At 34.7% G+C, this 25,600-nt stretch overlaps 8 protein-coding genes across 10 annotated transcripts in view; 4 read left to right on the forward strand and 4 right to left on the reverse strand.

Annotated features, from left to right (window-relative positions):
* Positions 1-25,600, reverse strand: part of LOC136409399 (ATP-dependent DNA helicase DDX11) — a 156,975-nt gene that overhangs the window by 82,532 nt on the left and 48,843 nt on the right. The window contains exon 1 of one of the 2 annotated variants that reach the window (XM_066390867.1): positions 16,209-16,218. The exons of the other annotated variant lie outside the window; for it this stretch is intronic. The gene's annotated coding sequence lies outside the window, so the exon portion shown is untranslated. Of the gene's footprint in view, positions 1-16,208; positions 16,219-25,600 lie in introns of those variants that run through there. 2 annotated transcript variants of the gene reach the window in all.
* On the forward strand, positions 3,347-5,629 carry LOC136409472 (sodium channel and clathrin linker 1-like). The gene is made up of 8 exons (XM_066390972.1): positions 3,347-3,532; positions 3,595-3,667; positions 3,716-4,009; positions 4,059-4,332; positions 4,384-4,497; positions 4,549-4,856; positions 4,917-5,185; positions 5,238-5,629. The coding sequence occupies exons 1-8, from the start codon at positions 3,504-3,506 to the stop codon at positions 5,560-5,562; spliced, it is 1,686 nt and encodes a 561-aa protein (XP_066247069.1). The 5' UTR covers positions 3,347-3,503; the 3' UTR covers positions 5,563-5,629.
* Positions 5,681-6,855, reverse strand: lsn (vacuolar-sorting protein SNF8). Its single transcript, XM_066390910.1, has 5 exons — positions 6,481-6,855; positions 6,308-6,425; positions 6,081-6,259; positions 5,874-6,029; positions 5,681-5,815 (listed from the first exon to the last, which is right to left on the reverse strand). The coding sequence occupies exons 1-5, from the start codon at positions 6,682-6,684 to the stop codon at positions 5,702-5,704; spliced, it is 771 nt and encodes a 256-aa protein (XP_066247007.1). The 5' UTR covers positions 6,685-6,855; the 3' UTR covers positions 5,681-5,701.
* On the forward strand, positions 6,946-8,287 carry LOC136409418 (uncharacterized). Its single transcript, XM_066390900.1, has 2 exons — positions 6,946-7,354; positions 7,411-8,287. Exons 1-2 carry the CDS (start codon positions 7,064-7,066, stop codon positions 8,260-8,262), a joined length of 1,143 nt encoding a protein of 380 aa, XP_066246997.1. The 5' UTR covers positions 6,946-7,063; the 3' UTR covers positions 8,263-8,287.
* On the reverse strand, positions 8,283-9,239 carry LOC136409425 (uncharacterized). Its single transcript, XM_066390911.1, has 2 exons — positions 9,045-9,239; positions 8,283-8,952 (listed from the first exon to the last, which is right to left on the reverse strand). The coding sequence occupies exons 1-2, from the start codon at positions 9,136-9,138 to the stop codon at positions 8,312-8,314; spliced, it is 735 nt and encodes a 244-aa protein (XP_066247008.1). The 5' UTR covers positions 9,139-9,239; the 3' UTR covers positions 8,283-8,311.
* On the forward strand, positions 9,601-11,944 carry Dbp45A (putative ATP-dependent RNA helicase Dbp45A). 2 transcript variants are annotated; one of them, XM_066390886.1, is made up of 7 exons: positions 9,601-9,931; positions 10,012-10,095; positions 10,414-10,743; positions 10,802-11,099; positions 11,154-11,308; positions 11,369-11,569; positions 11,627-11,944. In XM_066390886.1, exons 1-7 carry the CDS (start codon positions 9,856-9,858, stop codon positions 11,893-11,895), a joined length of 1,413 nt encoding a protein of 470 aa, XP_066246983.1. In that variant the 5' UTR covers positions 9,601-9,855; the 3' UTR covers positions 11,896-11,944. The 2 variants fall into 2 exon arrangements, with proteins under 2 accessions (XP_066246983.1, XP_066246984.1); XM_066390887.1 differs by having other exon boundaries at positions 9,891-9,931; positions 10,397-10,743.
* LOC136409600 (uncharacterized) lies at positions 18,170-19,530 on the reverse strand. The gene is made up of 6 exons (XM_066391212.1): positions 19,299-19,530; positions 19,054-19,245; positions 18,866-18,992; positions 18,716-18,815; positions 18,339-18,497; positions 18,170-18,255 (listed from the first exon to the last, which is right to left on the reverse strand). The coding sequence occupies exons 1-6, from the start codon at positions 19,528-19,530 to the stop codon at positions 18,211-18,213; spliced, it is 855 nt and encodes a 284-aa protein (XP_066247309.1). The 3' UTR covers positions 18,170-18,210.
* Positions 23,637-24,770, forward strand: LOC136409542 (odorant receptor 10-like). Its single transcript, XM_066391119.1, has 7 exons — positions 23,637-23,694; positions 23,748-23,917; positions 23,966-24,126; positions 24,177-24,283; positions 24,350-24,435; positions 24,489-24,647; positions 24,717-24,770. The coding sequence occupies exons 1-7, from the start codon at positions 23,637-23,639 to the stop codon at positions 24,768-24,770; spliced, it is 795 nt and encodes a 264-aa protein (XP_066247216.1).

The following is a 25,600-nucleotide window of genomic DNA, read 5'->3' on the forward strand; positions in this document are numbered from 1 at the left end:
TTGAGCTGAGTCACTCTAAACAATGCTGCCAACCGTACTGCACTTCGTTGTGGCGTTGCCCCAGAATTCAAAAAGCCATAAAACTTTTGGGCCACCCCTCGTATATCATATCCACCAATTCGGAAGCTTCCACCGATTAAAGAATTATTTGAAAAATTACCTCTGAAAACTCTTATATCATGCAAAGATCCTCTTCAAAAGCGACGCGCCTTCGCCATTTAAATAATAATTCTAGTAGTAATTGCAATCCCTTCGGTAATTTAGTGATCCATGAACAGATCCTTTTCCAGACTCCCAAAAATCTTCACCAATTCAAAAACTGCTTATACGAGCGAATTACATACATCTTCGTCAATTGAAGAATTATTGAACCTATACTCTTCTTCAATATCCGCAGAAATTCTGGAGCTACTATGCAAACAGCTTGAAGAAATATTTACAATCTTTATTAAACTTAAGTCCTTTGCAAGCTAATGGTGTCATACAAAATTTTTAACTTGCTAATCTGGATGGTGAAAGTGTTAGGTCCACTAACAATCTGAGCGTTGTTGGCAGTGAAGATTTTTGAGTAGAATGTCCGCTCTGCATGGCACTTCTGTACACGGCCTGGTCATTTTCAAAGTAGACATCATCAATCTTCTATTTATTAAGGGTTATGATCATGTGAAGGCTTTGACTGGGAGGTCCCAAAGCAACACGAAGATTTCTCTCATTTCCATTTTGAGTGTTTTCGTAGATGATGGTCCAGATGTCTGGTTTGAATTGGGCGTAATTCTAGTAATTAGCAGGACTGCTGAATTCTATATTATAAGTTAAGATCTCCCAAATGTAGTTCCGCTGGTCATTGAGGTATTTAAACTCGTCAAACCTACCGTCAGTTTCACGGATGTTACCGATGATTTTGGTGAACTCTGGAAAATTAAGAGCCCCAACGTTAGCAGTGAGGTAGGTCTGAGAATACAGATTAGTTCAGTTAACGTATAGGTTATGTACAAGTTAGTTCGGGTTGATTTTAAAGTTAATTTGAAGAAATGCCTTGTGGCGGTCCCGGATAGAATCATAGCAGAGAGGAGAGGCTTTAGTAGGTAGACATACCCCCCCCCCCCCCCCCCCCCCAAGAATAAATCCTACAAAACTCGGTTGACATAAAAACAGGCCGAATACCTATGAATTTTTCCTTCTCTAAAAAAAGATTACGTACAGGTACAGGAAAGTCATATTACGTAATAATATGTAAGGTTCAGCTTAGTTAAAGTTACATATAGGACGTAATATTACGTACTTGTAAGCCACTACGTGTCTAAAGATTAGGGAAAATTATAGCAAAATATGTATATAGATAATACGTTGTTTCCGATTTTAATTGATCACCCTCGATATTTTAGTCCTTATATAAAATAAGTAAATATGCGAAAACACGCCGATTTTATTTTCAAGAAGGGCATTCTTTAAGTCGATTTTCTATTAAATTGCATACATCTTCTAGCGAGGGTAGACACAACCACTAAAATCTTAAAAATAGGAAGAGGAGTTGAGTTATACCTCATGCGAAAGGTTTTTCAATTACCTTTCCAAATGTACCTATTCTTTTTTCATTGGGAGGTTTTCGAAAAAATCATGTCTAAATCGTAAATAAACTTAGGTATCAACTGTATTATAGAAAAATTGTTTATTAATGTTTTAAGTATTCAAAATGCTGTTCATTACTTTTTAAATAGTAATAAAGTTTGTTTTCAAACCCCACTCTAACGTTCACAAAAACTTCTATTTGAATTTCTCTACACGTAGCTGTAAATCTTCTCTTCAGTCCTTTCAAATCTTAAAGCTGGATCATTTGAAAATTTAGGAAAATATGTAACATCAGGTACACACCATCCTTTCTAGAGTTCTCCCAAATTAAACGGAATAAATCCCGCAATCATCGGGTATACTATGAATGACGTTAGTCGGTACCAATTTGTCAAGAAAACTGATGTAACTTCGGACGCGAGTCTTTTAACGCCTTTCAATTTTACTTTTATTTTATTGAATTACATAGAAGTTTTTTTGGTATATACTAATGTTTAGTCTTAAAAGATAATTAATCCTATCTTAATTTATCGCGTTTGGATTTGCACATTTTTGTTTATTATGACGTGTTAACGAAGTTGTGTGAACGAGATTATCCCACATTCAATGAACATGATTACCCCTTTATTTTTTTATTTTAGCTGCTTAGAAACTAGAACAAGAAAATCGAAAAGGTAGTCTGAATAGTACAGAATTTTTTCAATGCGATTAATAATATTGAAAATCGAGCTGTTCAAAAGTCTAACGATACTTTTTCTGTTTTTGAACATAGACGCAAGAACATAGAGGTGGGTAATATCCAGAAAAGGGATAAAATTAGTTTTTAAATATTTAAAAAAGCTGCGCAATAAATATCGTTTTAATGAAGAAAGATATTTCGCAGTTAAGGTAATCATAGTCAAATGTTCTTTTCCATGTATATTTCTTGAAAATTGTTCTACATGGATATTTACAGGTTGTATACTTTTTTTTTTGGTTACGAGGGAAGTCTTCAAAAGACACCCGGCCTGAGCTTTTGGGGGGTTCGCCTACTAGGCGCCTACCCATCAAAACCTCGGGTTATTTTCTTGTAGCCTGTAACGCCACCAGAACTGTCCCTGAAGGATGAAAAGTGTCTGAGTCAGGGAGTCCGTTTTTTCTTATTTATTTTTTAACTTTGATCTATTGAAAGGTCTAAGTTTCTATCCATTTTAGGAGCTCGCTTGTTTCTTCCCTCTTCTTTGATGAAGTCGCAGATGGCGTTGCTACATCAGTGCACCTTCTTTTGTTCTCTATCATTCTTGCTATCAGAATTTCTGATGTCAGTGTTCTCACATTGGCTTTTGACCTTTCCCTTTGGATTTGAAAATTGGGGCATTAGAAGTTGCAGTGCTCTGTAGAACTAAGACACCACAGCGTCCGCACTCCAGATCAGTTTTCATTATGCGGTGTGTGAATTGCTTCTACAGATTTTATATCTAAAATGCGCAAAGGGAAGGTCGAAAAAATGGCAGATTCTTCTTACGTGAAAGCCATTCTCCCCTAATGAAGGTTCGTATATTCATCTACAAATTGTAGTATTCTAATATTAATGTTGAGTTATCAGGTCTACATTCCAGGAATGTTTTCCAACCAGTCTAATTCCAAATTAATTTTCAACTCAACAATACAAACATTACTATAATAACTAGCTTCCATGGGGCAACCACTGTACACTCTAATACAAACAAATACACATTCAGGCATTATTTCACCGCTATTGATTCCTTTATTTTGTATTTAATAACACCCTAATATTGGCCTAATTATTTACTGTGATTTTAAGTTTCAATGATTTGAGGACAGGCATGGGATTGTGGACCATGTTGTAAGTAGTTGCTATGCAACCATGAAGAAGTCACTTCGGAACGTCACAAAATAGTTAAGATGAAAAAAAATTAAAAAGAACATGCAAAATGCATAAGGTCAACCAAGAGAACATTGAGTGAGTACCATATTGTCTTATAGTTTTGCTTCTAATAGTTTAAAATTAATTATTGATTTAAGGCATTTCCAAACCATTACTCAAGGCTATGAGAGCTTCATCAATGATCTAAACCAAGAAATATATATCCTCAAAGTAAGTTTTACTTATTTTTTATTAGACCTTTTGTAATTGAATTTTTAGAAAGAACAACATGAATTGAGATTCCAACTGAGTACAGTGGTGGCTGAAAACAATAAACTTTCCGAAAACCTCGGAAAAACTCTAAGTACCTCGCAAAGCTGTCAAGTCCAAGATATAGAAAATGACCAGCTAATATTAAACCTTAAAGAGCAAATCCATACTCTCTCCGCTGAAAAGGACTACATATCCAAATTATGGCAAGAAGGTATTAAAGCCATTGATCACTTAGAAGATGAGCTCAAAGTTTTCCAGGCTGGATACAAGGAATTTGTGTCAAAAAAGGAATATCTCAAGGTGTTTTCCCGCAAAAATATTAATTTAAATTTCACAAAGATTTTTGTAGTTGAAACGATGTTACGAGGAGAAAATTGAAGAGGCAGAAATTAAACTACTAGACACTCAAAAGAAATTAGAAGAAACGATGAAACAAGCCAAAACACAAATCGAAAGAAAACACAGTGAAGTAGACCTGTCTTTGGAAAACCAGGCCAGTGCTTTGAAAATAGTAAAAAACCTTGAAGTAGAAGTTTTGAAGCTGCAAAAGCGGCTGCAGGAATGCGTGGAGGAAAGATCACAGCTGCAGCAACTCTTGGATAACAAAGATGACGTTATTTTGGGTTAGTAATAAATAAAGCTTTCTCTTTGATTTCTCAGCGAATTTGTTGTAGGGCTAAAAAGGGCCAATGCAGATTGCTTAAACCGAGTAACTGAAGCTGTAGGAGTGGTAGACGCAGCTTTAAATGAAAAAGACGCAGCATTGTTTAGAGAAAGGAAAGTAAAGGGTAAGAACTTTGCACCAAGCTAAATCATTTTCAAATAAAATTACCTTGCAGAAGAAAATGAGAAATTGGTTCAGGAAATGACGGAAATAATCAAAGAATCTCATGAGAAAATTAAAAGTGAAAGTGATAAAGCTAGAAGTGAATTTAGTGATAAACAGAAAGCTTTTCTTGACGATCTGGCGAGAGCACATAATGAAATTAAGAACAAAACCAGCGAACTGGAGGCTGCTACCAAAAAGTGTGCTTTACTAGAAAATGAAATCGAGCGTATGCATAAAGGGCACTGCAATATCGACGAAAGTGACATGAATAAACTTTTGGTTTTGGAGAAGAATTTAGAGTCGACATTTCAAAAGTTGGTTGGTAGAAATAAAAAATTTCGTTAAGATATGTATTAATAATAGTTTGCATGTACTTAGCTCTTGTCTGAAAAACAAACCATTCAACTGCTCTCTGAGAAAGAGGTGGTAAAGAACGACTTGGAACAAATGGCCGATATTTATGAAAGAAACTTAAAAGGGAAGGAATTGGAAATTTTTACTTTAAAATCAAAGATAAGTCGTTTAGAGGACGAGCTCGCTGATAGTTTTGGGCAAATTGACAGTTTTACTTTAAAGATGTCAAAGATGGATGAGCAAATTGTCAGGACTGAAAAAGAATTCAGGGAGCAGAAAGAAAAATATGAGAAGTATAAATAATTTCAAGGATAAAATCACTGTTTAGCATTCTTAATATTTCAGAGGAGCTCAGACTACTTACGAAGAAAAACTGGACAAAGTAACGCAAACGTACAAGGAGAACATTAGAGAATTACAATTGCAAGTCAAAAAGAAAAATGAAATTAATGAAAAATGGAGGAATGAAACGAAGGTTATAAGTGACAATTTAGAAAAGATGGTATCAAATTTGAGACTTGAGATCCAAGTTTTGAAAAAAGAAAACAAAGCACTGAAGGAAAGCGTAAAGAAAGCTGAGAACAAGTCAAAACAGTACAAAATATTTCTGGATTTAATTTCAAAAGATGTTGCTAAAATTAGTCACTTGACTTTAGGTTCTGTTAGCTAACCAAAGACCTATGAAATGTTTGTTATTAAATGATTAGGTGGTACCTGATAAATGTTGGAAGGTAATTAAATCATTTTTAAATAATTTTTCAATTAAATAATTGAATGTCATTTAAATTCTGCTTTTATTAAAACTACTTTTATTGCTCCACTGATGAAGTTTCAGGACTAACACTCTCATTAAAAAGACTAGGAAAGTAATATAGCTTTTCATGTATGTCTTGCGTGTCCACCCATGCTAATCCTTGATTAACCTATGAAGGTAAAAAAACAATGAACTATGAAAGCTTTCTTATAGCAATCCATCCTTACTAAACTCTCCAAGGCACTAGAACCTCTCTCCAATTCCCAACTCAATTCCTTCCTAAGATAAGAAACGGAGACATAAGCCCTATTTGCAGTTGATGCTAGGGTTAATATTGCTGAATGGTCCATACTAAGTTCACCCGGAACTGATTGCACCATATACTAATTAGGCAACATTGATCAAATGAATTAGGACAAGGGCGATAATCATACCTTTCCATGTCCGCAAGGAATAACATTAAATCCACTACCAAATATTTTTAGTTTTTGTGCGGCTCTAAGTAAGTCATCTTTTGATATTTCTTGATGCTCTTTTTTCTTGCCACGGGCATTGATTAGCTTGGTACGTAACTCCTCAAGACTAATCAAACCTCCAGTTTTATCATTTGTGGCTAAAATTGGAGGTTATGATATTGCACTAAATTAAGTTGAAAGCTTACCTAAACAAACTTCAACAATTTGAACTGCTAATTCGTAGTAAAAGTCACCTATACCTAAAACTGACCAGAAACCTTTGCCTGAAGAGAGGGGGTCTACCCCAATACTGGCACACATTTCCTGATAAAAATACTGCCAATGAAACAAGGGAAATGGCATAATTTGGGGCACTTACTTGAAATTGTCTTCTGAACTCTGGATTTTTCTTTATTTCATTTTTGTGTTTACTGGCAAATTCCTCAAGATTGGTTTTGAAAAAATCCAACTGTTTGGACATTTGTTCTAATTGGTTTACCTGGATTTCGTTACTCTTGTCTTTGTATTTTTCCTGTTCCAGTTTTTGCTTCTGAATGGCACCAAGGCCCGCGCGACGTCTCATGTTAAAAGTACAATGGTTGACTTATGCGGGAAAACTTTGTTGCAGTAATGTGTGCGGTGGATATCGAAAGTGATTGAAATTCACCGAAACAGGGTTTATTAATAAAAATTAGTGAATTGTTAATTAAAAATGTAAATAAAGGCAAAAAGCAAGGTTAAGATTTGATGCCAGAGTGACATATAAGTTGTTATTGTAGAGAGACGAATATGTTGTCGTCTCTTTTTATTATGATGTCAAATAGAGGGAGTACTTTTTAAATCAAATTAATTTTCTTAAAGTAAAAGTTTCAATTTAATTTTAAGGCTTTTTTACAAATTAATTACAAGTCTTAACACTTTCCACCTGCATCTCTTCTTTAAACCATTTGAACTGTATCAAGATGCTTGACCCCTACGTCCTGGAACTTTTTATGGAAAACAGTTCGCCGAATGTTGAAGAAGTAACACAAGTAGCAGAGGTGGTTTTGCAACACAATTTACAAATAACGAATTTATTAAATCGAGATCATCTCACGAAGAAACGCAAATGCAACAAACCTCTTACACATCCACTGCTCCCCATTAATCGACTCAAAGCTGAGAACAAACTGAAGCTGAATGTTAACTTTATTAGGAGTTGTAATGAACGTGAGTACATCAAGAGATTCTCTATGACAAAATTCTGCATGGAGGTAATAAAAGTAGCTTATTCTTTCAAGTGAATATGTACTTAATACATTCATTTCAGGATTTAATATCATATGTATCATCCAGATTAAAAGATAAACTAAATGATAAGTGCAGGGTAATTTCATTGGACAAAAAAATGCACATTTTTGTGCATCTAATGACTACAACAGAGTCATTCCGCAAATGTGCCATTAAATTTGGCCTAAATAATTCAACAGTGTCATACATATTTCGGGACATCAGCAAGGTTTTGGCTGGTCTTAAAGAGGATTTAATTCAGTGGCCCAACTTTGAGGAACAAAAAGTTATTAAAAGAGAAGTCTATAACAGGCATAAATTCCCAAATTGTGTTGGATTTATAGATTGTTATTCCATATATAAATTGCGCCAAAATAAGTTTACAGTAGCACTACAGGGAGTTTGTGATCACAACTTGATTTTCCAGGATGTGTGGTTGGGACATTCATCTGAATTTTATAAAAATATTTTTAAACGTTCTTCGTTATATCAGAATCTGAAAGATTTAGTTTTAGAACAAGACCATTTGTTGGGGAGTGCACATTATCCTCTACAACTAAGATTGATGACCCCTTATGAAGACAAGCAAACAAAAAGCATTGAAGTCTATAACAAAGTTCATGAAGAGGCTCACAGTTACATTAAAAAAGCTTTTGAAAGATTAAAACTGCAATTTAAAAGATTAACAGCTCTGCAAATTGCTACCAATCATACTTTTAATGCTGTGTATGCAGCAATTGTCCTGCACAACTTTAAAATAACACATGAGCTGAAGATCAGAGGAGATTCACAAATGGTAAAGGATGAAAATACTTTACATTTTGGTAAGGGCCTTCAGGCATCTGATAAAAGGAAGTTGATATGTGATACACTTAGCTTTCAAGATGTTTGAGAATAAACCTTTAGGCAGTATAAAATTTACAGTCTTTTATTTGAGAATATCACATTTTTTTGGCTAAAGTCTCTATATATTTTTCAAACAATTCATTCCTTCTAATCTGTATCACATTGGACTCTTGTATTTTGCTAACTAGTTTATCTATTTTATTACATATCTCTTCTTGTTTGTTACTAAGAATTTCAGCCAAGTCTTGAAACCTTGTTGTCATTTTGACCTCATTTCCATGATCTATTTTTCTGGCCTTAACTTCCCCTTGTCCTAGATATCTCTTTCTTAAGACTGATGGCTGATTTTCAGATAAATGTTCTTTTTTAATTAATATTGGGGGACTTGAGGGGTCCCCTCTCAAAATTTCTGACATTTTCTGTAAGTGTGGCCAACGTGTGACTGCTTTTTTTCCATGTCTGATAAGCCGTTGATACCGTTGTTTTGCATTTCGGAATTTTCGATCACATGCTTCAGGACTGTATCCAAGTTGAGGTGCTAGTTTTTTCCAAATGTCTTTTTTTTTGTATTTGGAATCTCGAAATTCTTTGAGATGTTCCAGGTATAGCGTCAGCAGCAAGTCCACTTTCCTATCACTCCACTCTATTTTGTTTGGCTCAGTCTCTGGCAGGCTTTCCAAATTATCCTCACTATCTTCCAAGGTCTCTATCTGGATATTTTCACACATTGGTTCATCTTTAAATTAATGAAAAAGATGTGATTTTAAATTACTACTGCTGCGATTTCCATAAGCGTAGTCCATTTAAGCAGGGTAAGTAGGTACGTACCTTTATTTTCGTGCATGACAACCTCTTCAAGAACTTCTTCCTTCATTTCGTTGTTGTCGTACTCAAATTTGACTATATTTTCGACTTCTTGCATATTATTTGTTGTTATTAAAGAGCTAAATTGAATTTTTTTGTTAAACCAGGGCCCTGAATAAAAATTTCTAAATATAAGATGAAGCCAACTTTGGATTTTGACAGTGACAGACAACGAAGAGAACAGCTGATAAATGGTGTTTTTATTTATTTTATGCGTGTAATTGGAGTAATCCATTTTCCTATGACGTCAGTTTTGCAAAACTTAAAGTTTCAAATATTCATTTTAAAGTTTAAAATCTATATCGAGTTAAGAATTTGCGAGGTAGCAAAATATGATGAGAAAAAAATAGATAACTCAATTGAAGATAATAAATATCGAAATGCAAATAGTTCGTTTCACGAGGATCTAATACACGGACCCTAAGCGAAAAATGGCAACGTTGATTTAAACTGCGTTGCCGATGTTAATTGTTTGTGGTTGACATGTTGAAAGATCTGGTTTGTTATTAATGTTTGTCTATAGTGGATGTAGTTAATTTTTTAGAATTCTGCTCTAAAATTGTGTTTACTTAATTACTTAACAACTTAAATATCGTGTTCCGTAAGCTGTTATAACACCTATTGGCATAGGCAATCCTGTCCACACAAATTTTGCTCCACACGCAAAGGGGGAACTGGATAAAAAATGTGCTTAGAAACATAAGTTGGAAACCCACGTGCTACTTCCCAGATGATGAATTTTCTTTATTAAAAGAAAAGATCCACTAAACTAAAAATGGAAAATAATACAATTACAGACTTCTCTCAACTAAATATGTACAAATGCTTCATAAAACAATGTTACCGGATTGGTAAGGATATGTGAAGTCTGCACATCATGTTTGACTTTTACCTGTTTTGTTAAGAAAAAAAACACGTTTAATACTTACAGGGTTAAAAGTACCAACTCCGATTCAAGCAAATTGTATTCCAAAAATACTAGAAGGAAAAACATGTCTTGGAGCAGCAAGAACAGGTAAAAAATAAACCTTAAAAGCATTCTCCTAACATTGGCAACAACCTATTTTAGAACAATACCTTGAATATTGTCTAATCACTACATTTGATTGTGTCCAAATTATTTCCAATCCTTATTTAATGTACTTATCACAATTTTCACTAAGCATTGCTAATAGAACTGTTTTCAATCTTCTTAATAAATCCCCCTTTGAATCATCTACAAAGGCCACCCTAGCAATCTGCTTGCTTTTTCTTTTATTCCCACAATTCTAACACCCATAAAACCTCTATGTCACATCTATATCTTACACTTATAGCAAACAATTTAAATCAGGTAGTGGAAAAACCCTTGCCTTTGCCTTGCCAATAGTACAAAAGCTGTGTGAAGCCCCCCATGGAATATTTGCATTAGTGTTGACGCCTGTAAGAGAACTGGCATTCCAAATTGCTGATCAGTTTTCGATCATTGGTAAACCAATGAATTTGAGAACTTGTGTGGTTGTTGGAGGTATGGACATGGTTGAGCAGGGCAGACAGTTATCCAAGCATCCCCATATAGTTGTTGCTACCCCAGGCCGATTGGTTGATCATTTGGAAGGTTGTGATACATTTACATTATCAAGGATTAGGTTTTTGGTGCTTGATGAAGCAGACAGACTTCTTGGTTAATATGACCAAACACAATATATCTCCCATTTTTTAATAAAAATATTTTAATTTAGGAGGACTATTTGATGATCAAATTAAGTCAATTTTTGCTGTTTTACCCAAATCACGACAGAATTTATTTTTCTCTGCAACAATCACAGACACACTGACTACATTGAAAAAGTATCTCCCTGAAGACACCTATGTTTTTGAAGATAATAGTCCTGAGGATGTGGTTACAGTGACAGGAATAAAACAGCAGTATTTGCTGTGTCCTGGTTATGTAAAAGATGCTTATATGGTGGAATTATTGAGGGTTTATAGGGGAGAAAATGATACTGGAAATGTTATTATATTTACAAATACTTGCAAGTAAATTTAATAAGGAAAGCTTGGCTAATAGTTATTTTACACATTCTTTTTTAGAAACTGTCATATTTTGTCTATGACATTAAATGAATTAGGTTTTGAGAATGTTGCTTTGCATTCAATGATATCACAACCTAAAAGATTGGCTGCACTCAACAAGTTTAAGAGCAACAGAGTGAAAATTCTTATAGCTACAGATGTTGCCAGTAGAGGTAATTTAATTTGTCTGGTGTGTAATAAATGTTCTTAAGTGATTAAATAATTATTTGTAGGTCTGGACATTCCATCAATCCAATTAGTTATTAATCACAACGTCCCTAGTGTACCAAAAGAGTATGTGCATAGGGTTGGTAGAACTGCCAGAGCAGGTAGAGAAGGATGGGCAGTTACCTTGGTAACTCCTTCTGATATAAAGTTGTTACTGGCCATTGAAGCTCTTATTAACACTGAACTTACTGAATATAAAGTTAATGGTAAATTTAATCTTCTGTTTCAGAAGGGTTATCAGTAAATGTGACTATTATTTTTAGATAAGGAGGTGTCGCAAATTCTTCTGGAAGTGTCTGTAACGAAAAGCGAGTCTTACTTCAATTTAGATGAGAACAAATTTTATGAAAAGAAGATGATAAATTTGAAGAAGAAGTGGATTCAGGCAGGGCTAGATCCTGAAAAGGAGGCGTATAAATTTTTGAATAAGAAGAAAATGGAGCAAAAGAGAAAGAGAAAGAAACTGAAGAGGTTACAAGATGTTACAAATGGAAAGGCAAAAGTTGTTATTGAAAAGGATAAGAAAGGTTGAAGATGTTTCTTTTATTTCACTATGTGAATAAATAATTTTTGTTGTAAATAAAAAAATTCTAAATATTTTTGAAGTGTTTCATTTTTTATTTCTTTGTTCAGATTTAAAAGTTGCGGATCACCCTATATAACTAAGCAATCTGTAAGTTTTCTATAAGTTTTACCCTAGTGAAAATTAAATGAAGCACTTCCTGTCGTTCAACTACCGGTAGGTAGTGTTCATCGCGATCAAAAACCCTTTTGTTTAACAAATTTTTAATTGCACCATCTGCTCTTATTAAAGGAAGCCCTTTACATTTGGGGCTCATCAAAGGGCAAGAAAATTACCTCTGATGTTTAAGTAGTTTTAATTGATGCTTTAAAACTCGAAACTAGCTGCTGCGTGTGCGAAAAGAAGGGAGTAATTTTGCCCCGGAGGCGGCCGTATTGTTATTCAAAGCCGCTTCAATGAGTGAAGTTCGAAACTTAAATTAGTCTGTAGGAAACGAGGTTTAAAGCCTTTGACGGAGGGATTAATTTCGACATGTAACGAATATGTGTGTGTGGAAGGGTGTTTTCCATGGGAAAGGCTGGGAAAAAAAGGGAAAGGGCACGCCTGTTGATTTAAATATTGTTTAAAAATCCCTAGCAATTAGAAAGCGCTCCCCTGTATACAGGGTGTCAATTTCAAAAAATTCAATATTAATTAATGGGAAAAATCTTCAAAATAGTTAGAACTTCGAATTAGTTTTAATTTGAAGCAGAGGCATTCACAGTTGAGATTTGAAGCACAAATAATTTGTTTTAATCGTCGAAACTGCTCAAGTTGCGATATAATTCTTCGATCTGAAGATTTTCCTAAATACCTTTTAGAAAAGCCAAAATTGCAAATAATTTTGACTTCAATTAAAATTCTGATTACGTCGTTATCAAGGACCTGATAAAACTTAACTGTAAACCACAAGAAATAACAATCAGAACTCACTTGTTCATCTTGTTCATAGCCGCGCTAACATTCGAGTGAATTATCTACAAAGTGATATCAGTACCGATCAGCTGTACCTTTACAAAAGGTACAGCTAATCGGTTCTAGAAACCATACTTGATAGAAAATAACATGCAACGTTTTCAAATTTTGAAAAATTGGGGAAAAGTTGTGAATTCAAGGCAGCAGTTTCACCATGCAAACATTCCCGGACGAAATAAAAAATATATTTCCTGTTGCAAAAAGAACTTGATTGAAAAAGAAATTAGAAGTTTTTCGAGAACAATACTTATTTAAAATTTTATACGTTATGTTCATAATTGATATACATATATAATAAAGATAAAGTCACTACCAACCTTAACATTTTGTCTCAGTCTGGTAAAACTTAATTTGGAGAGCTGAATATATGTGGTTTAATAAATTTAATTATCTTATGAAGAATAGTCATAAGCATCCTGCAGGGATGTCTTTTCCACCAAATTGTCCGGAATTTGTAATGTTTGTTAATAACACATTTGTGGACAGAGTGCTCGACACTTTAAAATCCTATAAGCTGTTAGAGCGCTTCCAAAAGAACCAAAATTGACAAATAATTTCGACTAAAACCACACAGTTGATATTTGAAATACAAGAATATTGAATTTAATTTCTCAAATTACAATTAAAAATTTTGAATCTATATTGACCGTAGGTATCTCTATAGGGGTTACAGAGCCTTGGAAAGACACTTTTTCACTTTTGACATCAAAAATCGCAAAATTTAGAGAACAAAATGATGCTATATCTTGGAAAAAGGCCAAATAATTTTCGTTTCGACCTAACTCGATGAATAGTATATTCCGTATTTCGAATATACATGTCTTGTTTGTCGTACTACTACTTAGCTGATTCATCTAAGAATCGATATCGGTACGAAAACGTACAAAAAACTTTACAATCTGCCCTTTGCAAAGTTACGAGTCAAAGGAAGAATGATAACGATACAATGGCCTTCAAACAATTAAATAAATTTACACCCTTTTTTGCGAGCGTAGAGCTTATCACTCTAACCATGGAAATGATACGTGAAACGAAATAATATACAGCATGTATGTGTTTCAGGAAGGAAATATAAACAGTGAGAAAAACCATCTGGACTGGTCATCAACACAGAAAATAAAATTAAGCCAGGTTAAATTAGGTACAATGATAGAACACCGACCACTTACCGGAAATAATCCCTCTGGACTTATGATCCGTTTAGAATTTTGTCAAGAAAAAATTGTGGCTAAAACTTTGATTTCGATTCAATTTGAGCTTCTTCCAAATACACTATTACAGCGATCGTACGGTTTCGGAGACCCGAATACAAACGAGACAATATTCCCGGAAATGGCAAATAAAATTGAACTTTAAAAGTGTGATTTTTACCTGTTTTCAATCGAGCGCGATGCTGTACGAACACTTATTACGTTTTTATTTAATTAACCTTCAAGTCCGCATAAATGTTTCCAAATTTTTTGCACATTTTCAGTAGAAAGTTGATAATTTTCGCGAACGACGCGGGAGGCAACGCGGAGACGCCATTAACACTGACAGGGAAAGTGTTATTCTTTTGTTTCCAGAACCTTCTTAATCCAAAGCGTCACTTTCGGATGACGTATTATCGCAAAATTACGTGTCGATTTGTTTGTGCTGAAAAATCGATATTAAGACGAGCGGCCCTTTCACAAATAAAAACAATCTCTAATGGGGTCTCGTTAGCTTTGTAAATTTAGCACTCGCCAACAAAAATTGACCAAAATCAGGTGTTTCTTTTATAATTCGGAGTCCCATTGTGCATATTGTTTTACCTGGAGAAAGAAACGTGCCTCAAAAGGAGAAAAAAGTTAGTGTCGTATCTAACGAGGTTTTCGAACAAAAGAACACCCAATTATTAGTTCATTTCGTATTACGAATATCTTGTTCACTTACCACGCGGCTAAATTATCTTAGAATCGACATCGGTAGGAAAACGTACAAAAAACTTTACAATTTGCCTTTTGCAAAGATACGAGTCATAGGACAAATGACAACAACGATATGATGGCTTCCAAACATTCAAATACTTTTACATCCTTTTTTGCGAGCGTATAGCTCGTCGGCCTAGTCACGGAAACTATACGCTAAATGAATATACATATAGCGAATATACAGAGAGATCATTTAAATTTCATATCTAGCCAGCAGTGGGATTTTACACAAGAGAAATAGAAAATAAAAAGTAGGTCGTAGCTTGATCATATGTCGCAAAATGACGTTTAAATTAATTTTTGATGAAGGAACCGAGTGAGGTTATGTTGTTTTACTTACTTTTATCGCCGTACGTTCTTTTCTTCAACAAACTTCACAGCTGCTTAGATATGAAATTTAAATGAACTCTCTGTACATATGTACGTTTTGAGGAAGGCCATATAAACGGTAACAAAAACCACTTGGAGTGGTCATCAACGTAGAAAGTAAAATTAAGCGAGGTTGAATTAGGTGCCATGATCAAATACCGATCACTTATCGCAAATAAACCTTCTGGAATTCTATCAACAAAAATTGTCATTCCTCGGTTATCGAGAAGAGAAATTTCAATTACTATTTATTTCCGAGACAGTACGCACTGCACTGCCCGGTTTCACGTCCGCCTATGGCTTTTTTCTTTTCAGTCGCCGGAATTTTGACTTTGATTCAATTTGAGCTATTTCCAGGTATGTTACTCAGTAATCCTGAAATTTTTACCCGTTTTTAACCGAGCACAATAGAAGCAAGATAATATCAAAATTTATCGAAACGACATTCCATTGCAAACAAAAATAAGTGTATAAATAATTCATATTTCAAATTTATTAGATCGATAATAATTTGCTTCACTGATTAATGCTCTCTAGTAGCGTCCAAATTAGTGTTTTATTCGGTACCTACAGGCCTTGGCAAGTCTGGCGTCCTGGGCGAAATTTTTAACCACCGCCCTTTACCCCCAAGAAAACTCCAATTAGAAAAGTTCACCACCCTTGAGCATGGCCCAATCTCTCCCCTCATAAGGCCGGTACTGACTTCAGGTCACTATAGATCGCTCATCAAAGATGCGTGGGACAGGACATGCAGCATGGAACATTGGAAATGGGGATAATCCTTGGAGACATCAAGGCGCATATCATAGTGTGGAAGTGTTGGATGGTACAGTTCATATAACTGAGATGCCGAACATATGCGGCCAAAATCGTCGGACACGTCGATTTTTATTTTTTCTTGCGGTTTTTTTGATAGTAAATTCATGTATACAGGGTAGTTCAAAAATCAGGTACGACCACCAACTTTGTTTTTTTAAATGGAAATACCTATTTTTTATTTTATTTTTGGATTTTACGCAAAATGCTAAGTGTTTTTCGTGTACCATGTCCTATACCTAAATGCAACAGGTCTCGAGAAATTTACGATTGAACATATCAAAAACTAAAACTTTTGATTTCTTTTAAAATTTCTTTGGCCCTGAAAAGGACCGATTTAATACAAAATAAAACAATAAGCAACAATTAAATTAAATGTTCAAATTGGATCCTACCTACTACTTGACAATAAGCAAGACGATGAATGAATTTCTGTTTGACATTTAGAAGCATTGCTGGGGGAATTGTTCTTATTTCATTATGGATTCTTTTTTTAAAGTTTCGATAGTTGCTGGTTGGTTAAAATATACCTTACTCTTAAAATAATCCTATAAAAAGTGCTCTAAAGGTGTGAGGTCAGGTGATCGTGCCGGCCATTTAATTACCCCCTCGCCTCCCAATGCAGCGTTCAGGAAAAATGTCAATTAAATAAGCCCTAACATCAACGTGATAATGAGGGGATGCTATTTTGTATTAAATCGTTTTTTTTCAGGATCAAAGAAATTTGAAAAGAAATTAAAAGTTTTAGTTTTTGATATGTTCAATCGTAAATTCCTCGAGACCTGTTGCGTTTAGATATAGGATATGGCACATGAAACACACTTAGAATTTTGCGTAGAATTCAAAAATGAAATAAAAAATAGGTGTTTCCATTTGAAAAAACCAAGTTGGTGGTCTCATCTAATTTTTGGACCATCCTGTATACATGAATTTTCCATCAAAAAACCGCAAGAAAAAATAAAATTCGACTTGTCCGAGGATTTTAGCCGCATATGTTCGGCGTCTTAGTTATATGTACTGTTCCATCCAAAACTTCCACACTGTATAAATTTAAATGGGTACTGTAGGAAGCATCGCCCACCAAAGCCCCGAGTAACGCAAATGTTGGTTGATTTGCTTCATTACATCTTTAATCAGTTTGGTGCAAATCTTGTGTTGCATGTATTTTGTCTCATGCATTGTCGATTGTGTTGCATGCTCTAGAGATGCATGAGAAACATGCGACATGCATTAATGCTGCTTTGAGATGTTTCAAAGTAATATTTGCGAACGTTGCTCTGTTGGGTGATGCTTCGTGCGACGTCCGTTTGGAATAAATTGATTTACAGCGTGCCTCGAGGATTGGGTTCTTAATAATCAACTTCATTGGTCAATATCGTTGAATCTATGATGTTGAGTTTAAATAGATCGTTATGAATCTCTGTTCAGGTACATTGCTCAGTAATATTGCATTTCAATTAAAGTGAAGAGCATTAATTTTGCCCTTTGGTTTATCTATCAATCTGATTTGATTAAATTGAACAGTGCTTGGCCATGTGAATAAGCATTCGGATAATTTTTGTGGTTCTTGGATTTAGGTTTCGTTGCTGTGAAAAATTTATCAAACATTTCATTGTGAACAAAATCTGAAATTTCAAAGGGAGGAATGTCCCTGCCTTAAAGTCTCTGTAAGAAAGAGGAGCGCATATTGTGGAATATTAAAACTGAGAAATAAAACAATTTAACGATGCAGAAAAAGAGTTAAACGAAAAAAATCGCTCTAAATGGAACTAGAAGCCCTGATTATTTAATTAATTTAGTTTCCTGCTTTGCAGTCATTTGCAAAAATGGAACTTTCCTAGACAGAATGAATATTCAATGCCCGTGAATTATGTGGATAAATTCTGGATTGAGTTTATATGTTCAGTTGCTTTTAGTCTCTAGCGTAGATTGAGTGAAGTTCTTAGTTCTCACCTTGCTGATAACCGCAATTGTCGCACCTCATTTCCACCCATTTTCTGCTCACTAATTCCCTTGCAAACTTGACTTTAGGATATCTTTGATCGGGTTAAAAAAAAATAGCTTTCTTAAAAAGGACATCTGACAGGACACCCCAATATTTACTGTATATTATATTTTAATCTAATTGCAGAACATAAAGCTCTCAAAGCAATGCCACTTTTCACTATTTTGTTTAAGTGGAAAAGACCGAGACCACGGTGTAGGAAAGCTTAATCCTCTGTAATATAAACTCAAGCATAGTAACCTGCCCTTAGTTAACTAAACCTAACTAAATAGTCACGAATAAAAACCAACCCTTACCGATGCGGCAGCTTCCATGGTTAAATAACCAAACGGCCCATTTGCTATAGTCAAGGGTTTTTTGCATTTTAAAAGCATGAAGAGAACTAAATATTTAGATGTTTCATCGAACTCATACCAGGGGCAGAAGTAAATGGCATCTGTTAAATTCGAAGAGCTCTAAAAAACTCTCTTATGATTTATAAGAAATTGAATATTTCTCTTTGACTTCTTGCCTCGTATAGAATTTCATTAGCGTTCCATGATAAAGCAAACAATTGCACAAAGTTCATTGTGAAGAATATGGCGTTGAAGGCAATATGTTGTCCCTGAAATGGAGTAATACAACAAAACTCCTAAAATTAGCTTACAATTTAAATTTTTTAAAAATCACAAACCTGTACAATGCCAATTAGGATGGTGGCTAGAGTTACGGATATCACGGAGTATTCCAGTAGGATAATGTACTGAAAACTAATGTTAAAGTCCTTAACCCACCTGAAACCATCTTAGATTGCATTGGGATCTGAATCTAACTCACAACGTACTTGATCAATTCTTGATGCTTCTTTGAATATCCCTTTAAAATATCCTCAATATTGCTATCATTGGAATATTTTATACTACTGACGTTATGCTGCAATATCTTCAGTTCTGTCTTCAAAAACACCATCACTGAAACAGACAAAACCAGTGTAGAAGGGAGGTTATATGGGCAAATGGGTATCAATCTTACTTGAACATACGACAGTCTGAGCAGCCCCGTTGTAGTTCAATGTTTGGAAAATGTGAAACATCTCATAAACCATCGACATTTTATAATATACGTCTTTGTTAACGGGAAACCAAAATAAGACGCAATGAGGTTTGGGATCTGTGGGCTTAACATTGGGGTTTGCCTCATAAAAGCTGTAAATTCTGTACAGCCCTGGTACAAGATTTTAATTGGTAAAAACTACTGTTAAATAGAATTACTGTTACCATCCGTTATATAAATGATCCCAGTTATGTAACTGCAAGAAACCAAAACTACTGCCATTATATTTGTGAACTTAATTTGATTTCCGTGGATTTTTTTAATTACTGAGTCTTCAATGACCACCATTTCCTCGCGTTCCTCCTTGGAGGCAGCCGTCACCATGCTGGTAATGCGATATGACTGGACGATGGCGGTTTTAGCAGCTACTACAGTCACGAAGCTAATGTTTTTCATAACCAATATTGCTAAAATCCGTCTTGAAGCTAAAGCTTTCATGTATTGTGCCAAACTCACCAGCATCCATGTCGTTGCCAATATATCTGCACAGTTCTATCAACAGAGAAGGAACACAATAAATATATATCACCCAAATAAAGGCAAAACTACATTTGTAAAATAATCGTTTCGCCTTAGACCAATGGAAAAGTTCATCTTTTTCCAAACCTGCGTAAAGCATTAGGGCCTTGCAGATTGTGAAAAAGGATCGTTTTTGCCCTTGGAAAATCATTTGTAGTTTCCTGGCAAATGTGAGTTTATGTCTTGGTTTGAACGGTTTTTACAGTAATAAATGGAGATTTTGGTTTGGAGGAGATTTAATTTGAGGTTTGCAACAGAAAACTCATGGAAATTAGGTTGCACAGAGTCGTGGCATTGGACGTTTTTTGAGGGATATCTGTGAATTGGACGGACTGGGATTGGGTTTGTTTTCGTTGATAAGTCCGCCACTGGAATCTTCCATCAATAATTTCCAGGTTGTATTTTGAGCCTTTTTATTTAGATAATTGTAGGCCGAGATATACGTGCAGTACGTATTATCAACTTTGCGCCTATATCATCAACTTTTTTCCAGCTCCACGAAAGGGCGGATTTATAAAGTTAACATTCAATCAAAACAATTTAAACAGACGATTTAGGTTTATATTTACATTAACAGTAATTGATGCTTTCATCATGATCAAATGTGAATTAAAGCCTTATATGTATAAAAAAGCAGATCAGATATGCACAAAAGGCGATTTCACTGCTAATTAAGCTGCTTTTTGTGATCATGTAGAAAGTATAAATTTGAGTACCTCTTATAAAGATTTAAATAATTAAAATTTTTTATGTAAAAATTACAACATAATTATGTAGTTTCTTAGCCAAATATTCATTCGCCTGTTGTCAAGAATCCATATTGCCTCGATCATTTCTTCACGTTTCGGGTCACACAGGGTGTTGCAAAATATCGTTCCGAGAATACTAAGACAGATTCTGTGTTTAAAAGTGCGAAAACATTACCTGCTATAAGTACCAAAATTGTTCGACATCGAAATACAGGATGTCAAAAAATTGGTTTGAAAACGGTTCTCATTTTCTTTCCAAATTCCAGAATTTATAGGATATAAAGTGCAAAATTTGAGTAAATTATACTCTGGAGGATATTCATCACAACTTTGCATTAGTTCATCCGGAAAAATCTATGACTACGTAATAGATATAAGAGCGACTCTGCATATAAGTGTCACTAGTTTAAATGGAAATATAGGGATCGTGCAAGTGGGAGGAGGACCACACAAGGTTTCATATGTCTCCAATAAAGACCAATGAAGTTGGTTGAGAGCCTAACGGCTGACGTGAGCGGATTTAGTCCAGTGATCAGATCTTTCACAATATTAGAACGCTTACTAACATAAGTTTTAGTGATGGATTAATTGTTTTTTTTTTCATTTATACACATTGCTGATTGTTGCCTTGATATTAAAAAAAAAATCTATTAGCCGTGAAGGCAGCAACAGCTATACTAATCTAAAGATCGAGGTGGAGACGTAGGCCGGACGGGCGAGTCCACTGGGCGGAGTTAGATCAATGTTACCAGATCTCTCAATGTTTCAGAATTTTTACTAATGAAGGTTCCTCTTATGGATCAATCGTTTCTCTTTATTTATTTACATTGCTGCTTTTTGCTCTGATATTTTAAACAATTTTCATTACTGCGAAGGCAGTGAAATCGATACTAATCTAAACATCGAAGTGGAGACGTTGGCCAGAATGACTCCGCCCACGTCAATCGTCAGCCGTGCGACCCATTTCGTTGGTCTTTGTTGCAGACATATTAAATCTAATACGGTCTTTCTCCCACTTGCACAATCCTCATGTTTCCACTTGAACTGGTGATATTTGTATACAGGGTGTAACATATCATCATGAAGAGATTTTAGAGAGCGATAATACTCTGCAAAATAATGAAAAATGCTAATGAAGCTATGATTAAAAATGCACCATTTTCCATATATAGGGTGGCAAAATTTCACATGTTCATATTTTGCGTTGCTCTCACGTATGCTTTGAGATTAATTTTTAAAATTTCATACACCTGTTTTCTTTAAGACTTTCTTAATTTGAATTAATGTTACGAATTGCTTTAGATAGTAGCTAACTGAGCCGGATGGTTATTTTTTTTACTTCTTTTACATTTTTAATTAGCATCAATAGACATTTTTGCAAATTCTACGAAAACGGCGAAAAATACGAAAAAACCGAATAATTAAGGAAGGAATTTAAATTTGGAACAAGAATTCATACAGGGTGGGTATGTTCCAAAAAAGATACAAAGCATAAAATAGTTCATGACCCCAAAAAACATATCTTTTTTATGGTTACCGACGATTTGGATATTTTGTTGCAAAGGGTCTTAAAGAACGTAACTGTATAAAATTTAAAAAAAATTATTTAAAAGTATATATGAGCAAAACGAAAAATATAAGAAAAGAAGTGATTTCTTGCCACCTTGTATATCGAAAATGGTGCGTTTTTGACCATGGTTTTATTAGCATTTTTTAATTATTTTGCAGAGTACTATCGCTCCCTGAAATAACTCCATAGTGATCTGTTATACCCTGTATGTATACCTATTGCGTAACCGTTTGAAGGCTTATTACATTTCTCATATAGGTATTCTATAGATTTTATATATTATTATTACGTTCTATTTGAACAAGACATTTCTTTGAACAACATTTTGTACCCGCCTGTATAGCCCAAAATGTGAACCGCAGTAATAACGGATTCTTGACAACAGGCGAATGGAAATATTGTCAAGAAACTCTATAACCCTTGTTTGAATTTTAATATGGAAAATACTCCGTTTTAATAAATTAAACCTTTATACGAGGCAGTTAAATGTATGCTTTCTCGATAGCGTCAAAATGCCATTTAAAATTCATTCCACATCAAGTGCTTTTAAGCGCCTTAATTAGCAAACTTCAAATCTTACGCCTGGAGCGGTTCTAATACGGTGCCCCCTTTCATGCTAAAATATACATAGTGGTTTTTGATGTTCGGTGTGTATAGTTAGCCAAATAGCTTTCTGTTTAGTTAACAGAGATGAAATCATCTTCGTGAATATTTTATCTGCTCTCTTATATAGAGTTTTAGTCTTATAAGGTAACCTTCAGATGTGCTCCGCAAATAAGGCATCAATTACTGCCAGCTTAAAATTAAACCCAAATCCTATTTAGATTGATTTAATTTAATGTTAACTCTACCAGTCCGCCCTTTCATGGTGCTGGAAAAAAGTTGATGATATAGAGGCAAAAGTTGATAATACGACTACACGTATATCTCGGTCTACAATTATCTAAATAAAAAGGCTCAAAAGACGACCTGGAAATTATTGATGGAAGATTCCAGTGGCGGTACTTATCCAGGAAAACAAAGCCCGCCCAGTCTTGCTAATTTGTAGAATTCCCATAAATAGCAATCAGTGCCACGACTCTGGGCAACCTAATTTCCATGACTTCTCTATTGCAAACCTCGAATTAAATCTCCTCCAAGCATAAATCTCTATTTCCCTGCAATTGCTATAAAAATCCCTGAAATCATGCATTTATACACATTTACCTATAAGCTACAAATGATTTTCTTAGGGCAGAAACCATCCCTTTTCAAAGTCTGCAAGACCCTAATGCTTCACGCAGGTTTTAGAAAACGTGAACTTCTCCATTGGTCTGAGACGAAACGATTATCTTACATATGCATTTTTGCTTTCATTTCGGTGATCTATATTTATCGTGTTTCTTCTCTGTTGATAGAGGTGTGTAGAACTATTGGTAATGACATGGATGCTGGTGAGTTTGGCACAATACATGAAAGCTTTAGCTTCAAGACGGATTTTAGCAATATTGGTTATGAAAAACATTACCTTCGTGGCTATGATGGTTGCTAAAGCCGCCATCGTCCAATCATACCGCATTACCAGCATGGTGACGGCTGCCTCCAAGGAAGAGCGAGAGAAAATGATGGCCACTGAAGATTCAGCGATTAAATAAATCCACGGAAATCAAGTTAAGCTCGCAAATATGATGGCAGTAATGTCGGCTTCTTGCAGTTATATGACTAGGATTTATATAGCCGATGGTAACAGTAATTCTGTTTAAAAGTAGTTTGTATCCATTAAAATCTTGTACCAGGGCTGTACAGAATTTACAGCTTTTATGAGACAAACTCTAATGTTAAGCCTACAGATCTCAAACTTCATTGCGTCTTATTTTGGTTTCCCGTTAACAAAGACGAATATTACAAAATGTCGATGGTTTATGAGATGTTTCACATTTTCCAAACTTTGAACTATAACGGAGCTGCTTAGACTGCCATATGTTTAGATAAGATTAGTACCATTAACCTGTAGAACCTCTTTTTTATACTGATTTTATTTATTTCAGTGATGGCGTTTTTGAAGACAAAACTAAAGATATTGCAGCATAACGCGAGTAGTATGAAATATTTCAATATTAGCAATATTGAGGATATTTTAAAGGGATATTCAAAGAAGCATCAAGAATTGATCAAGTACGTTATGAGTTAGATTCAGATCCCAATGCAATCTAAGATGGTTTCAGGTGGGTTAAGGACTTTAACATTAGTTTTCAGTACATTATTCTGCTCTACTACTCCATGATATCCGTAACTCTAGCCACAATCCTAATTGGTATTATACAGATTTGTAATTTTTTCAAAATTTAAAGTCTAAGCTAATTTTAGGAAATTTGTTGTATTACTTCATTTCAGGGACAAAATATCTTCAACGCCATATTCTTCACAATGAACTTTGTGCAATTGTTTGCCCTTTCATGGAACGCTAATGAAATTCTACACGAGGCAGGAAATCAAAGAGCATTCAGTTTCTTATAAATCATAAAAGGGTTTTTCAGAGCTCTTCGAATTTAACAGATGCCATTTACTTGTGCCCCTGGTATAAGTTCGATACAACATCTAAATATTTGGTTTTCTTCATACTTTTAAAATATAAAAATCCCTTAGCTGTAGCAAATGGGCCCTTTGACTATTTGACCATAGAAGTAACCACATTGGTAAAGGCTCATTTTTATGAGTGATTATTTTAGTTAGTTCATGTTGACTAAGATTATATTATATTGCAGAGGGTCAAGCTGAGCTACACTGTGTTTTCGGTACTATCGCCTTCAACAAAGTAATGAAAAACGACGTTGTTTCCGGATTTAAAGCGCATTTTTTGAAATTTAATCAAATATACAGGTAAAATCAGTTTAAACGGAAATATAGGGTTTGTGCAAGAAGAACCGCACAAGGTTTAATATGCCTCCGAGAAAAACCAACAACGAAGTGGGCGGAGTCAGTCCGGTCGGCGCCTCCCTTTCAATGTTTAGATTAGTATTGATTTGGTTGCCTTTGCAGCTATGGAAGGATATTTTTAAAAATATCAGAGCAAAAAGTAGCAATGTAATTAAATTAAAAAAATATTAATCCATTACTAGAACTTATATTAGTAAAAATTCTGAAACAGTGAGAGATCCGGTAACATTGGATTGACTCTGCCCACGTCATCCGCTAGTGTCTCAACCCATTTCGTTGGTCTTTGCCGCAGGCATACTAAACTCTATGCAGTCCTTCTCCTACTTGCACAATTCCTATGTTTTCATTTGAACTGGTTTTACCTGTATGCATTTAATGAAGTGAAGTGTCCTGAAAGACTCATTTCAAGAAAGCAGATTCCTTTAACTTTAACTTTTAACTTTCCTGGATATAGCTGTGAAATAACTGAGTTTATGAGTGAGTTTCTGAGTAAAAATGATTTAGAAATGGAGTGCGATAATACATGGGTTTTTAAAGAGGAAAGTTACTCATTCCTTGATATTCGTTCTGAAAAGATCTACTGCGGAGCAGTCAAATTAGCTCTACCTCTAGACACTCAAACCAGCCATCTTTATGAACACCTTTATTTGAAATTATTGTTGGTTTTTGTCAGCGGATTTTAATAAAACACAGTTGAAGAGTAAATAAAAAA

The sequence above is a fragment of the Euwallacea similis genome, chromosome 6 (genome assembly GCF_039881205.1).
Source record: "Euwallacea similis isolate ESF13 chromosome 6, ESF131.1, whole genome shotgun sequence".
Lineage (NCBI taxonomy): Eukaryota > Metazoa > Arthropoda > Insecta > Coleoptera > Curculionidae > Euwallacea > Euwallacea similis.

Bases quoted from the DNA above. Each gene is read 5' to 3' on its own strand.
- LOC136409418 (XM_066390900.1), top strand. From the start codon at position 7,064: ATGCTTGACCCCTACGTCCTGGAACTTTTTATGGAAAACAGTTCGCCG. The intron at 7,355-7,410 runs GTAATAAAAGTA...CATTCATTTCAG, and splicing joins TGACAAAATTCTGCATGGAG to GATTTAATATCATATGTATC.
- LOC136409472 (XM_066390972.1), top strand. From the start codon at position 3,504: ATGCATAAGGTCAACCAAGAGAACATTGA. The intron at 3,668-3,715 runs GTAAGTTTTACT...TTGAATTTTTAG, and splicing joins AAGAAATATATATCCTCAAA to AAAGAACAACATGAATTGAG. The intron at 4,333-4,383 runs GTTAGTAATAAA...AATTTGTTGTAG, and splicing joins CAAAGATGACGTTATTTTGG to GGCTAAAAAGGGCCAATGCA.
- LOC136409542 (XM_066391119.1), top strand. From the start codon at position 23,637: ATGATGGCAGTAATGTCGGCTTCTTGCAGTTATATGACTAGGATTTAT. The intron at 23,918-23,965 runs GCTTAGACTGCC...ATTAACCTGTAG, and splicing joins CTTTGAACTATAACGGAGCT to AACCTCTTTTTTATACTGAT. The intron at 24,127-24,176 runs GTACGTTATGAG...AGATGGTTTCAG, and splicing joins AAGCATCAAGAATTGATCAA to GTGGGTTAAGGACTTTAACA.
- lsn (XM_066390910.1), bottom strand. From the start codon at position 6,684: ATGAGACGTCGCGCGGGCCTTGGTGCCATTCAGAAGCAAAAACTGGAA. The intron at 6,260-6,307 runs GTAAGCTTTCAA...CTCCAATTTTAG, and splicing joins AATTGTTGAAGTTTGTTTAG to CCACAAATGATAAAACTGGA. The intron at 6,030-6,080 runs GTATGATTATCG...TTGCCTAATTAG, and splicing joins TTCCTTGCGGACATGGAAAG to TATATGGTGCAATCAGTTCC.
- LOC136409600 (XM_066391212.1), bottom strand. From the start codon at position 19,530: ATGAAAAACATTAGCTTCGTGACTGTAGTAGCTGCTAAAACCGCCATC. The intron at 18,816-18,865 runs GTACGTTGTGAG...AGATGGTTTCAG, and splicing joins AAGCATCAAGAATTGATCAA to GTGGGTTAAGGACTTTAACA. The intron at 18,256-18,338 runs GTAAGGGTTGGT...TTTATATTACAG, and splicing joins CCATGGAAGCTGCCGCATCG to AGGATTAAGCTTTCCTACAC.
- Dbp45A (XM_066390886.1), top strand. From the start codon at position 9,856: ATGGAAAATAATACAATTACAGACTTCTCTCAACTAAATATGTACAAA. The intron at 9,932-10,011 runs GTAAGGATATGT...TAATACTTACAG, and splicing joins AAAACAATGTTACCGGATTG to GGTTAAAAGTACCAACTCCG. The intron at 11,309-11,368 runs GTAATTTAATTT...AATTATTTGTAG, and splicing joins TACAGATGTTGCCAGTAGAG to GTCTGGACATTCCATCAATC.
- LOC136409425 (XM_066390911.1), bottom strand. From the start codon at position 9,138: ATGCAAGAAGTCGAAAATATAGTCAAATTTGAGTACGACAACAACGAA. The intron at 8,953-9,044 runs GTACGTACCTAC...ATTAATTTAAAG, and splicing joins TGTCATGCACGAAAATAAAG to ATGAACCAATGTGTGAAAAT.